The sequence below is a fragment of the Boleophthalmus pectinirostris genome, unplaced genomic scaffold, assembly GCF_026225935.1.
Source record: "Boleophthalmus pectinirostris isolate CB_2022bp ecotype Guang Dong unplaced genomic scaffold, ASM2622593v1 HiC_scaffold_9, whole genome shotgun sequence".
NCBI lineage: Eukaryota > Metazoa > Chordata > Actinopteri > Gobiiformes > Gobiidae > Boleophthalmus > Boleophthalmus pectinirostris.
Genome location: NW_026571541.1, coordinates 15,051,232 through 15,065,138, shown reverse-complemented (window position 1 = coordinate 15,065,138; position 13,907 = coordinate 15,051,232). Strand labels below are relative to the sequence as shown.

The 13,907-nt window shown below is 38.6% G+C and overlaps 2 protein-coding genes across 4 annotated transcripts in view; both read right to left on the bottom strand.

The window, feature by feature from the left end:
- LOC110163639 (membrane-associated phosphatidylinositol transfer protein 3) overlaps positions 1–2,135 on the bottom strand; it is a 72,948-nt gene extending 70,813 nt beyond the window's left edge. Inside the window, exon 1 of the mRNA XM_055147973.1 lies at positions 1,887–2,135. Within this exon, the coding sequence (XP_055003948.1) occupies positions 1,887–1,911 (25 nt within the window). The 5' untranslated portion in view covers positions 1,912–2,135. The remainder of the gene's footprint in view (positions 1–1,886) is intronic.
- Positions 2,136–4,664: 2,529 nt separating this feature from the next.
- kiaa0753 (KIAA0753 ortholog) lies at positions 4,665–13,717 on the bottom strand. Of its 3 annotated transcripts, none has more exons than XM_055147999.1 (17): positions 13,285–13,717; positions 12,798–13,091; positions 12,485–12,716; positions 12,274–12,383; positions 12,156–12,206; positions 11,857–12,078; positions 11,583–11,754; positions 10,982–11,175; positions 10,780–10,874; positions 10,513–10,662; positions 10,241–10,330; positions 9,968–10,052; positions 9,570–9,740; positions 9,322–9,403; positions 9,080–9,191; positions 6,100–6,318; positions 4,665–5,093 (listed from the first exon to the last, which is right to left on the bottom strand). In XM_055147999.1, the coding sequence occupies exons 1-17, from the start codon at positions 13,405–13,407 to the stop codon at positions 4,946–4,948; spliced, it is 2,550 nt and encodes an 849-aa protein (XP_055003974.1). In that variant the 5' UTR covers positions 13,408–13,717; the 3' UTR covers positions 4,665–4,945. The 3 variants fall into 3 exon arrangements, with proteins under 3 accessions (XP_055003974.1, XP_055003973.1, XP_055003972.1); XM_055147998.1 differs by having other exon boundaries at positions 10,780–10,898; positions 10,982–11,172; XM_055147997.1 differs by having other exon boundaries at positions 10,780–10,898; positions 13,285–13,716.
- Between the last annotated feature and the right edge of the window lie 190 nt (positions 13,718–13,907).

Genomic DNA, 13,907 nt, shown 5'->3' with positions numbered 1-13,907 from the left:
ATTCTATTTATAAAAAATATGTAATTACCTGAAAAAGGATTTAGCTAATGCATGCTGAGGGGGTGTGACTTTAACTGGGCTTTTTGGAGGAAAAACACACAGGTCTTTGCCAGTTTAACACTTCGTCGGGGCTTCAAGTAACAACAGTCTAGCCTTTTATTGATCTCAGCAGGATAAAAGTCTCTTCCACTCTTGTCTCAACGAAAAGGGCACAGCTCAGGCATTGCAGAACATGCATTTTTATCCAAATGCCTCTTGAGCACAGAAGAAAGGACCATTTATCATAGGTAAACCCTTATGCCATAAACGTATATAGGAGAAATGTTGAACACTCATCCCAAACCCCCAGTCCACACAATAAACTACTGCAGCTCAAAGATGATTAAGCAGACTTTAATATTGTCAAACAATAACATCATTTTAGAGGGGTTCATACAAACCTGTGTGATGGCACGTGGAGATGGGTTTCTCTCATCAACCTATAAATAGTAACAGGAAAATTCTTTGGCTAAAGACCTGACCAAGCCTATAGCTCTAGATCTGGAGACCTCTGGTGTCCTCTTTTTTCTAGTTAGTTTGACTGCCTATGCGCATTATCTGACAAAGATGTCCTTTCTGCAGTCACACTTTGATCCAGCCTTTACCATAAAAGAGTTGTGGTGCTGAAGACTCATACAAAGTAAACAAACTGAGCTTTTGGTTTGCCAGTTTGCCATCCTTACAGTAACTTGTGGCTATTTGGGCCACATCACACCAGTGACACATTTGACGCATTGGGATGAGTTCAGACACTCTTGCACTAAATACCAAATGAAACAGGGGCAAACCACAGATGCAAACAGACATCACTTTTGTCAATCTTTCTACTACCATGGGGTTTTATTGGACTGTTATAAATGTCAAAATCATTGCAATCATTTCATTTAACAAAGCTACAGCACTAAACCTTGATTCTTTGTCAACTACATGTATAGGCTATATACAATAGGAATATGCCATGGCTTTACCTTGGACCCCAGGAAGGGTAGCATTTGTAGAGAAAAATGGGGATCCTTAAATAAACAAAACCTCGAGGGGCCTGTGACTAAAATATGAATTCAGGAAAATGTTCGGGAAATGTTTATCAATGCATCACTCTGGACACAGAAGACTGTAGACCACATGAGAGCAGGGACCAAACCTCAGACTTCAAACACGCAACTGTGCCCTTAAAGCACTTAAAACAGACCTGTTATGAGACAAAGGCGCCATAAAATTAGGATGGTTTTGATTTAATGGTGGTAGGTAAAAAAAGAAAAAAAAAAAGAAGTCTGAATAAATGATTTAGAATTTTAATTGCCCAGACCACAGAAGCTGTAGCCAATAAAAACGGACTTGTGGCATAGCTTGTAGGTTATGCAGCCCTAGATTCAGGTGATGCTATTAATAGCACCACAGTGAACTTTATTCTTGATTAGTATGACCTTCAAGTTATTAAATAATACACTAATGTGGAAAATGTTCTTTATTCTTTGGTGCTTAAGTTACACACTGCAGCCTGAATGCTTCTAAAAATAGCATATTTCTATTATAACAGGGTTTGTAGAGAAAAGCAAAGAGGATCTCAGACTTGGGCTGAAAAAAACAAAAACAAAAAAATCTGCAAATATTGATCGAGTTAATGTGCTCCAAAATGATAAGTGATGCGCTTAGAAGCGTCACGAGCATCTGGTTGCGACACTGCCACAGGAGCCCGGACAGGGCATGGGCACAGGGCTAGTTTAGGACCAGTGTGAGAAATGACAGCATTGCAGCCTGGATGTTTAAACCCGCTTTGACCGCGGCACATTCCTGCAGATCTACCTGTTAGCATGTCGTAAACGTGAATGTAGCGTGAGTCCTCTTACCTTTGCCTCTTGTCTCCTTGGACATAGTGGTTCCGCTGTGGGTATGTCTCTGGGCTCACTTAGAAAAGCCGTCACGTTTCTCAGCGCAGCTCTGTTATGTCGAACATTGAATTAAAAAAAGACAAGCTTCATGTGCCCTCTTTCCCGCCCCCTGCACCTTGTCGTCTAACCGGACTGAAGCGCTCTGCTGCGGGATGGACCTGGATGGCACCGGAGCTAAAGCCGACACGTCGGTCTCCTCCTCTACCGCGGGAAGATGAAACGCGGGAAAAAGAGAAAAATCTAAATATGCTGATGTTTCATTGACCTATACCTAATCGCGCAGACCAAAGTACCTGCCGTGCCGCAGACATAGTTGTGCATGTGTTGTCTCTGCGCAGACTTGGTTCACATGGCATGCCTAGCCCACCCACCTCTGCCTCTTTCCTCCGTCCGTCGCGATTATCAGCCAGAGTTTTAACAAACAAGACTCCTCTGCAGCGCCACTGCCTCCAGCGGTGCGCCCGTGAGCCGAGTGTCGACGTAGGAACACTTTGCAGGGACAGGGAAAAGTTGACCGTAATGACATTGTAAATACGTGATCATACTAATCAGTTTGGTTACAGGACCAAGGCATCATATTTAAACCACTTTAGAATAATAGGGACTGAGCTCCCTGCCAACAGGGTAAGCAGCAGGTGTCACCTCAAGCAGAAACACTACAGTCAACCTTCACATTACAATTGTGCCCCTGCCTAGTAACTGCTCTGCTTATAATGAAGTTAAGGTAAAGGGAGATGAAGGTGCCTAAATGCATTTTCACATAAACGCTTGCCTTCAATAAGAAATACAAATGAATGAGTGGGGTACTAACAAACTGCAGGCTGTGACATAGTTTTAATCCCATTAGAGAAAAAGAACATTAAAGAGCAACAGGTTCAAGTGACAGGTCTAATTCTATTCAGAAGTATATTTGTATATCCTATAATAAAACTGTCTATTTTCAGTTTTAACAAAATAAGCTTTAACGCTTTTTCACGCACTTGTAGAAAAAGGTTAAAAAATGAATGCAACCATTGTTCTGCTGCCTAAGGTTTTATGGGAGCCATTAAAGAGTCACAAAGTTGGCATCAGCAGGCTCAATATAGCACCTAAAGTGAGGATTTGTTTTTGTTATGTGTCTGAGGAAATGATCCGGCTTGTGGGTGCAAAAGCTCAACAACTTGAGTCAGTGATAACAAACAAAGCTCCATATTAATAGCACATTTAAAAATATAATGAGCTCTAACAAATACACTTCAGCCTACTCATTGGTGTTACATAAGGTGTGATATTAGGCTGGCATAGTGTCCAAATATAAAAACACATTTAGTCTACTGTTCACTGTCTGAGCCTGTGGAAAGATAGTTGGATTTGTAAATACTGGTCCATTACATTTGGTGAAATAAAATGTACTGACATAACACAATAATTTTAAACTATAATGAAGTATTTTGGGTTTTGTGGTGTTAGTGAGTATGTTACAGACTTTAGCTAAATAAAAATTAAAAATAATTCTTAAAAGGGTAATTTGTCAGTAACTATACATGATGGTGCTGCATTGCTGTTGTGCTCCAGCATGTATAAACTTGTTTGGTTCAATATTTGTAAGATGGTGTAAAAACTTTATCGTCATAATTTGCTCCCATGGCAACTGAGTGGTTGGCTGCTCTTTGGCTACCTGGCTGACACACTGAACAAGTCTGGAAACTTTTACTTTTTTAAAATCAGTTTTTAACATATCATGGGATTTTAACCAACTAAAAAGTGCAGTTCAAAAACACAAGTAATGGACTACTGGACAGGACCTATGAGATATTATAGGCATTTAACACTATATGTCACATAACCTGCTGACCATACCTGACCACTCGATACGCTGACCTGAGACCTTTGATTGAATCACAAAAGTGACAGAGAAGCACAGCACGTTGCTGCAGCTAAACTTGAATATCTCTTGCGATCATTAGTGTCTATCTATTGATCTATGTATTTCACAAGGCAACAAAATCTAACAAAGAACTCTAAATCAGGAAATGAGCACATCGGTTTTTGCCCAGCCTTATCCACAACCTAAATCCTGCACATCACATAGCAATATCCCCCCCCCGCTTTGTGTGTTCTCATTTAATTGTCCTAGAAAAAAATATTGTGTTTTGAGTGTGAGAGTCTGCACGTATCCAGCCACCCACACAATCTCCGCCTGAGAAAAAATAGGGGAGGTTGAGTCAAAGTGAGCTAATTCATGCAGTCAGTGAACGTCCCCTGTCAGAGCGTAGTCCCCACAGACAATCACAGCTACTGGGCTCTCTCCGCTGCTCTCCTGTTTTCATCTGACACCCAAGAGACATGCTGTTGGCACAACTAGCTCATGTCTAGTCTTCTGTATGCATATTAATTCATGGTCAATTGGTAAATGGTAAATGTTATTTTTCTGTTTGTATTTCTCCGATAATAGCAAATTAATACTGAGTATGTGAAAGCCAGTGAGGTAGAGATAATACACTTTAAGCATTCTTCACACACCACGTGGAGATAAACAAAAAATAAATATATTAAGATTTTGGTCACTCTTATAATGTAGGGACAGATGCTACTAATTTATTTTGAAATCCCAACATTAAAATGGAGTTATGGTTTTAGCCACTCCTATTTAATGTAGAGACAGATGCTAGAAATTTATTTTCAAATAGCAGGGAAAATGGAAGAAGAGTAATCCCCAGAAATATTCATACAAAGTGGAAAGGGAATGCAATAATCTTATAATCCTCAGTAATGTTTTAATGGGCCCTCACAGCTCACAAAACAGAACTCATCACCATTACATCACAGATACAGGTAGAGACAGACACCTGATGTGACTAATGCTTCCTGTGTGACATTGACCTCAAAATAACATCTAAAATCAAACCAAAAAATTAAATACTGAGATAAGTACATACAAAACCATTATGAGACTCATAATGCTGTAGAAAATTAAAGTGGCTAAAATTGTCTTTGCAAAACCCTGAAGCAAAAATCCAAAGTTAATATCCTTATTATCATGTTATTGCCTGGGTTGGAGGAGCAGGTGACTGGACAGGCTGAAGGAACTCTGATGTGAAGACGGCCTCAGCGTACTCCTCCACAACATCCTGAAACTCAGCCGCTACTTCGGTCACCACCTCTGCCAACAGCTCCTCTGCCAGACTGAGGGACAAGAGGCAAGATCAGACTAAACTGACAGGCTAGTTTTACAAGGACAGAGGGTTAAAGCTACACATAGGGGAAGATTTATGTTTAGCGCGAATCCATCAATTATACGATTACCATGCAAGTAGGCAGTCGATTGTGACAGTGCTGTCAGGCAGATTTATCCCTGAGGGTAAAATATCAAGGCAATCCATCTATTATGCAGATTTTTACATTTGAATAATCTCTCTTTCATCAAATGTGGCTACAGTGAACCAGTTGTACAGTGCTTTTTTGATGGATGCCCTACCTGATACATCCATCCACATTACTGTAACTGGATTGGAAAACCAGGGACAGAAAGTGCCGGTTATGGTTGTTATATCTATTAGACATAAAATGAAACTCTGTGCAAGAACAGATGGCTAGCATGATGATATATATATATATATATATTATATATATATATATATATATATATATATATATATATATATATATATTATATATATATATATATATATTTATTTTTTTTTTTTTTTTTTTTTTTTTTTCTATTTTCAAATGTCTAAATAATTCTAATTCTTGTACAGCAGTAGCCAAATCTGACCAGTCTGTTCAGATAGCAGTCATCTTACTGTACAGATGAAGCATACATTTTGGATTAACTTGTTCTCCAATGTTTTTACACTATGGTGAAGTTCAAAACCCTCTGAATTGTGCATTGCAGTAACTTAAGACTTCCCTTAGTTATGCAAATCAAATGCAGTGGGTGAGCCAGATGAACAACAGCGAAAACCAGGGAGAGAAATTATACAAACCATAAACTCAGTATGGCACCTCTGGGAGTGTTGTAATGAGTCGGTAATTGCAGTGGCTCTGAAAGGACGTTAGTATATTGATACTGGATTGTTGTAGCTAACATGACAGCAATTCAATAAGAGCAAAATTCTATGTTTGATTAAATAAAGTATAAAAATAAAGAGGCTTAGCAAATGCAACCTTGTTTATATTTTGTAATTACCTGTCTGCAATAGTCCAAGGAGTGACACCCCCAAAGCTCCTTTTACCCCCCGTGCTCCGGTAAGCCTCATAGTCTTCCCGATATTGCCGTATGTTTCTCAGTGTGTGGCTTGGCACAGATAGAATAGCACCTCTCCCTCTTTGCACTGCAACTGGAAACATAGCACTTCTTCGGACCTGGGACCCCTCTTCCTCTGGTGACCTGGTCTCTATGAAGGCTCTGAGTCAAAAAAGGAAAAATGCACATTAAGAAACAGATCTTTTCATTATCTGGATCTACTCTATCCTCCCTGCTTGAATTGTCTGTTCAGGACAGAAGCTGGGGAGATGAAACAAATTAATTTATTGAGAAGACAACAAGAATGGAGTGCAGTGCTGTGATGGAGCAGAGACACTTGCTGTGCTCAATACAAAACCCAGGACGATGAATTTAGGAGAGGTGTCAGAGTGCATGCACTGAGAAGGGGCGCAGCTGGGCATTGCCATGGTCTGGTTTTATAATCCTCTCTGTTTGGACAAATCAGTCTGCCCGGGCGACGCCATTCTCAGGGCTATATTTAGTGTCGCTGCAGTTTCCCAAAGCAAAGTGCCGCTCCATTGTGCTCCTGGGCCTCAACTGAACTTCCCTCTGTTTTGATTGTAAAGGCTACACAGCACGGGGCTGCCATAAATTTGAAAGTGCCAGCACAGGGGACTATGCTGCGACTGCAAAATAGGTCAATTTACAGTCGAGTGGCCATCTGAGGACGGATGTGTCCAGGAGCACAATATGGCCTAGCGCAAATTCAATTTAGATGTTGTGTGTTTCAGTGGTCACACTTCAGAGCTTTATCAGTACAGATGTCTTACTTGCACATACCAAGACCCTACAAAATAGCTTATAGCATTATCTGTTCCATGAATGATTAAGTAGACAAAGATTTTATGAAAATGCCCTACCTTGTTGTAATACAGGATGAAAGGTATGACTTGATATTGCATATTGTTTCATGATTATCTTAATATACAGTACAGGAGATTTAGATGCAGCTTAGCTCATAAGGAAAATAAAAAGTTATAAACTGTGAAAGCCCAAAATCTTTGTTTTGGTCAGTAAAATGGTAAATTAGTTCTAATCCAAAATTGATGGATATTAGAGCAAAACATCAAACACATAAAATATTTACAATATCGCTGAGCAGAACTTTCATCTATTAATCAATTTATTTGATGTGCTGCGAGAGCGGCAGTGGGTCAGTCAACAATCAAAAGGCTCATCTCCTCACCATGGAGACATACATCTTATCTGCTGCTTTGCCCATGTTTGGAAAGATACAATCTCTCATTGTATTGTCAAAGAGGTAATTTATTACCACAAACACAGCCAGGCTTCACAGTAATCTCCTATGCTTTATGCATCGCATTTTATGAAGCTACAATGTCTTTTACTATATTTTTATTCTGAGATAATAAGCATCTGACAACATCTGCCTTAAAAATAATACAATGAGACGTGGAAGCCATTCTTTCCTAATTGTTCTGTTTTCTTTTAGAAAGCAGCATCCACATCTCATGAAGCTAGCACATATTTCCTTTGCATAATTGTTATATGTTTTTCTTTAATGGCTTGTGTTGTTGCCGCATCCGGTGTGTTTGCATGTGTGATGAGAGATGGCCATTATAAACAAGCAGTCAGCACATGTGAGGAGACGCCACACGCTGCTGCAGCTGAAATAACATTCTTTTATTCCAGGCCTCCTGTGTTATGCTGCCATGAATAAAACAGCACACATCCACATCTTTCCAGTGACAAAAGCTCTTCCATCATCTGCTCTGATGTCGGATTGATTGTACAGGCGCAAACTGATATATATTAGCATGGGAGAAAGGGCATTTTAGAGCCTTCATTCTAAAAGTGAAATATCAATGCATGATATATAGTCTTACGTCTCAAAATTAATTAGAGTATTCCTTTTAATTGCATATTGTATACAGGCAGGACTATAAGTTTCAACTATTTTACAGGCTATAAAGAAATCTAACATTTTTAAAATGTAATAGTGCCTGTAGGCCCACATACAGCTTTAAGTATAATTAACAAGACAAATTGTTACATTTTGCCTTTCACAACAATGACATCTCTGCTGCTCAGTGCCAAACCATTCAGACATGTTACAACCATGGCCAAATTTTCTCACACACAGAAAAAAAATACTCTGTAATAGGATTCTGTCAGACCAATAGCTCCACCCTTGCTCTGTACTGAACAACAGATGGTGAGTGACAGGCTAATGATCTTCATTCAGTACTGCATGAAGTGACTTGATATGGTAACAAAAAATAATGCATTTGTGTTTTTGTTGCACAAGTTACAAAGCATAAGCAAGCAAGTTACAAACTATACCATACAAAATATCAAACCGCTGACTTGGGATTTTAGATTTTAGCATGAAAACATCAACAATATCAACATTTGGTAATATTGTTTGGTAATTCAATTCAATATTGCAAAATTTTAATTAAACTAGAGGGATTCATTTAGGTTGATTAAAGCTAATACTTTTTTCTAATCATGTAGCACTTTCCTATGGATGCAGTAAAACATCTGTATTAAGATACGTTTTAATTATAATTCTACATTACATCAGCTGCCCTGTCTTTTATCAACAAACTCTAGTTCTTCTATTTCCCTCTAAACTCTCATTAACTGATTCAGTGGAGCAGCTGTACCCAAAGTTGTAAACACTAGAGGGTTCTATAGAAGGAGGTATCACCAGCTGAACCAGCTCTGCCCCAGGTTTAGTACTCTCAATGTGGTCTATGTGATGAGTACAACCCCTGATGAGAGAGCATGCAACGTTACGTAAAAAAAAAAAAGTCAATACTATTCAGTGTATATTCCCTGTTTACCGTATATGTTTAAAATATTTTTCAAATGAAGTGAAAACTGAAATACAGGGAAATAATTAAATATGAGCAAAATAAGTATAAGTAGTGCATACCCTGTCTCCAAAGGTTTCTCTAGGATTATATCTGCAGAGGGCCTCTGCCTCAGCTCTGGTTGTGTGAGTCTAATTGGTTGAGGAGAAGACGGCCTTGAGCCAGAGTCTTTGCCTGAAAAAGCAAAGAGCATAAAAGAGTGGAGAGTGGTGACAGCAATGTGACAACCCAACTAACATTAGAGCCTTATTATATTAAAAATGACACAAGATTATCATTTTAACTCTTGTGTATAATCTGGTACCTGTGTCTTGTGGTTTGTCCAAGTTAAGAGGATCTGAATATATAATAGATGTAACTCGCCTCCTCACTTCTTCCTGGTCCCTCTGCTCAAACACATCAAAATATATAAAACATCAACAGAGATCAAAACAATGACTAGCCTCTTTGTCAGAAACTCATAACAGATGCTATAAATAAATTGGAGCTGAGCATGGCCTCTCCTGGTCACTGTGACCTTTCTCTGGTGGGTGCTACAGAAGGGAGCTTCACCTGGATTTCCTCCATTCGAATAAGCATATTCTCCAAGGTGCTGGACTGCATCCTCCGCTGGGCCCTGCCCTCCAACTGTTTGTCTGTCTGCACTGCCCACGCCACCCGAGCTGTGTCCTCCAGCAGGTCCTCCAGGAGAGCGTCACTCAGCTGCTCTGCACTTTCTGCAGACTAAAAGACAAAAATGTATATTTACAACCATAAATCAAAATATGTCTTGTTCTGTAAATACAAGTTTATTGATTGGAAACTCTTCTACACAATCTTATCATGTTCACTTAGTCTGTTGTGGAGCGAGAAAGCAGTTCAGCTACTAAAATCACTAAATTACTAAAAATGTACATCCTTGAAAAATGTTATACGTATGTTAAGAAATGTAATGAAAACAACGCTCAAACCTGTGCTTGATCTAGAAGGGGTTGTACATGCTCAGTGGCCTTCTGTTCTCCCCCAGCCCACTGAGTTGGCGAGATCACTTTAGACCTTTAAACCAAAGAACACCCACAATGCATCTGTGTTTTATACAACTTATACAAAGATAGAAAATGTATGCTTGTGAAGCATACATTAATTCATATTATGGGTATTATATTTTAAGATAAGAGTCAAAAACATTGACAATAATGAGAACAAATATTTTTCATTAGTAGCCTAAAACATAATTATGTTACCTTAATAACTGGAGGCGGTGCGGTTCTTCTTCACTGAGCTGTTGAAGTTCCTTGAGTCTCTGCATTGTCATTTTATCCAACCATATTCTCCTGCACCAACAACAGTTAAGTGAAGACATTTAACCTTCCAAATATACACAATTATTACGATTTACATATGAGTAAGAGTGACTGAACAAAGAGCATTTCCTTTTCTATTTACAACTGGAAGTCAGCAGTGGCCATTCAAGTGAAATTTATATAGGTTTTTGGTACTGAACAGAGTGTTATACCTCATTGCTTCTTCCTGGGCCTGTTGTTTTTTTTCTAAGTTTAAAGATGACTCTGCTTTGAACCTGCTCCTGACTTTGGCTGAGCGCTGAGGATTCTTTTCAGGAGTAAAAAGACAACGGGGCTCTGGTCTTGTTTTGGGTTGAAGGAATCTGAATAAAATGTACAATGAGTGTGTGTTGTAAAGCGTGTAGCCAAACAAAACCACAAAAAGGAAAGGTTAAACAGTGTCAAAGTTAAATCAACTTGAACAAAGACAAAAGACTCACTGCTGTCGAGGAGCATGAGGTGATGTAGGTATCCAGGGTACAGCCTGCTCTTTCTGGGGGAGCTGGTTCTCTCTGAGCCGAGATGAAACTGTGGGCTGAAGGAAATTTGTATTGTGTGCCTGATTATGGAAAATAATACATGTCATAAAGGCAAAAAAATAATAAATCTTAATTTGAACTGTATAAATAATAAGATAACAACCTTATTAAGATTAGGAATATTTCTTGAGATAACTCCAACGTTATACAGAGTTGTCTTCCTAAAATTTCCTTCAGCTTTGTTCTCTTGCTCCCTCTGCTGGGCAAGTTTTTCCACACCAGCTCGTAGCACATCTCTTCTCTGAGTCAGAACATGTGACACAGCTTTAGGTTTTCTTGCAGCCTTTTTCTTACCTGCTAGTATGGAAAAACAACTTTACTTTTTATTTCTTTGCAGTGAATCATCCATGTTAAATTCAAACATATAAAATTACAGAGCAGGGTGTGTGTTGCTAGAGGCAAAAGCGTTAAGAACTAACTGTGAATGATTCCCATGTGATTGCAGTCTGATATTGGGGACTGTTCACTTGGGACAAGGACACTGGTCTCTGGAGACACTAGGCAAACTTTAATAAATGTGTTTATGTCATCTCTTCCACAGGGAGCTTCCCAGTTCAATAAGAACCTGCAGGAGTCAAGTGACTAAAACAGCAGGAGGGGATACACGCTGCTCTTGTTATACCATTTCTTTGTCAGACCTTGTGATCTTCAGCATAAACACAGCAATTTTCTAACAGTAGGGGTCAAATTGTTTTTCTTTTTACCCTTTACATTTTTTGCTGCTTTTACAGAGTTAGAAGTGGTGTGGTGAATAAAAGCATTGGCTCCTCTGGCTGCCCTGATTGATGTGCTGTGGTGAGACTCCCTGGGTGGAGGGCATGCTTGCACTTGCATCTTTCTGAGCATGTCTTGTTTATAGAGGGCTGAATCTAACATCTAAAAAGACAAAAGTATGACAATAGAAAACCAAAATTAAAAGTACATTTTCCGAATGTGTTCATAATACAAATATAATTAACAATACATTAAGAGTCTCACCTCTAGCTTTTGCAGAATGTCAAGAGCAGACTGAGGCACAGCTGATCCTTCACTCAACTCAGCTTTAGTAGAGCACAGACACAGTTGGCGAATAAGCTGGCCTAAATCTTTAAAATTAGGCAGATTTGTACAGTGAGTTGTATCAGAGAGTTGCTGAATGAAAACATGCAGAGCTCGGAGAACACCTCGATGCACTGCTGCAAGTCTCTTTAGAGATGTTGACTAAATTAAACAACGGAAAATGCATTAACAGTATTAATTAGTAATGAATAAATGACTGATTCATGAAGTAAACATACCTTTGTTTTCTGATAATGTGCCTTTTCCAAATTTTCTTGAACTTCTTTTACCTATTTACAAAGCTATATGTCAGAAATCCATTAAGTAAGGTCAAGGTTCTATATATTAATCTGATACCTGATGTTGAAGCGTATAGATAATACTTGTAGAACGGGCAGCTTGCTTCTGTTTACGAATATCCAGCTTGCTCTGCTCATCTGGCTCCGGCGGTTCCCCCACTTTCTGCTCTGTTCACAATAGGTGAAGAAAATAGTCATTTGAAGTTTGAAGACAGATTTTAACATTTGCTTAAATGTAGTAATATACATGAAAATGCCTAGCCAATTACCTCGGCTGGCAAGCTCCACAGCTTTCTGGATGCAAAATTCAAGCTCATGTTGCAGATTGTGTATTTCATGGACTAAATGATTGTGTTCTGGTAAACCATGTGATCCGGTTGGTGATGGCCTACGGGTTGTAGGGGACTTATGGGACATGTGCCCTATCAATCTACCTCTAGGTTTTGTTTCTTTCGGACTAGAAGCCTTTAATTGAATCTTATTTGGTGTAGCTCCAAGATCCTGAAAGAAAAGAAGAACCACAACAACTTAAGCAACTCATGTAATGAGAATATTTCACTAAAATGATCCGTCAAATCATACCTGCAACAGTTCTACATCACTTGTCTCTAGGAGTGAGGAATTTTGCATGTGTTTAAGGGAAGATCTGTTCAGTGAATCAAGCAACCTTCGTCTCAAGTCCCTTTTGGCCAGTTTCACAGCTGCATTTAGCTGCTCCTCAGACAAAACTGTGAAGCTGATGGAGCTTTTGCTGTTATCTTGAAATGTGCGCTCTTCAGGCAAAGGCAACAGCTTCTCTATCACAATGGAGGTTGGGGGATCAACACAAGTGGCACGATTACTGGTACTTGCAGGGATGGCTTCATTGAATAATAACTGAAAGACAAAATAATATATATAATTTTCCTGTAGATGCTCATACATTTTTCTACTTAATTTTATTTATTTTTTTAAGTTATGATCATTTGATAAATGCTATATCTACCAACGTTACCTCTGCAATACATCACATTCGGTGTGATCTTAACCTGGTTATATTCGTTGTGTTTATAATCGCTTTATCGCTTACCTTTGATCCTGTCTTTGATGAAGATCGTTCTCTGGAATCATTAACATTACGGTCTGTGTTAACAACAACCCATTCCTTCTGTTGACTTGTCACGGGACTACTCTGGAAATATTCCGCCGTCATGATTGCAAAAACATTCAAAAATATTAGCAAGTATTATTTCATTTTCCGAGTTCATAACATGGAAAAGTTTTTTTTGCCTTAGCGACAAATTCTAGTTGGTAGCTAAAGGTTAATAACAAACTAATAAGGTTGACTTTCTCAGAAACTCTTAAAAGTTTATCTTGTAAAATCGTATCGTTACCGCAAACGTATGAAGTAACAAAATAATAAATAAACTAGCAGTTATAACATGATTATCTTTTTACTTTTGTGTCTGAGATTCATAGTTTGAAACGCCGCCATGACAACAACAAGGCGCCCCAAGCGGAAGTAGATTTGTTTCACTACGGTTCCTCAAAAGGATCAAAACTAGTTGAAAAATATACTTAATTAATTACATTTTTGCGTCTTTGTTAAGGCAAACTGTCTTTATAATATATTGATTATTATTTTAGCATATGTTTATGACCAATTTAAGTAAAATAATGTCAAATAACGAGAATAAATTAAACCTAGAAAGA

What these genes read in the sequence shown, in the direction of transcription:
- kiaa0753 (XM_055147997.1), bottom strand. Translation starts at nt 13,407, where the DNA reads ATGACGGCGGAATATTTCCAGAGTAGTCCCGTGACAAGTCAACAGAAG. An exon ending in CCTCATGCTCCTCGACAGCA is followed by an intron (nt 10,663 to 10,779) that starts GTGAGTCTTTTG and finishes CATTTTATTCAG; the next exon opens with ATTCCTTCAACCCAAAACAA. An exon ending in CACCGCCTCCAGTTATTAAG is followed by an intron (nt 10,053 to 10,240) that starts GTAACATAATTA and finishes TTTGGTTTAAAG; the next exon opens with GTCTAAAGTGATCTCGCCAA.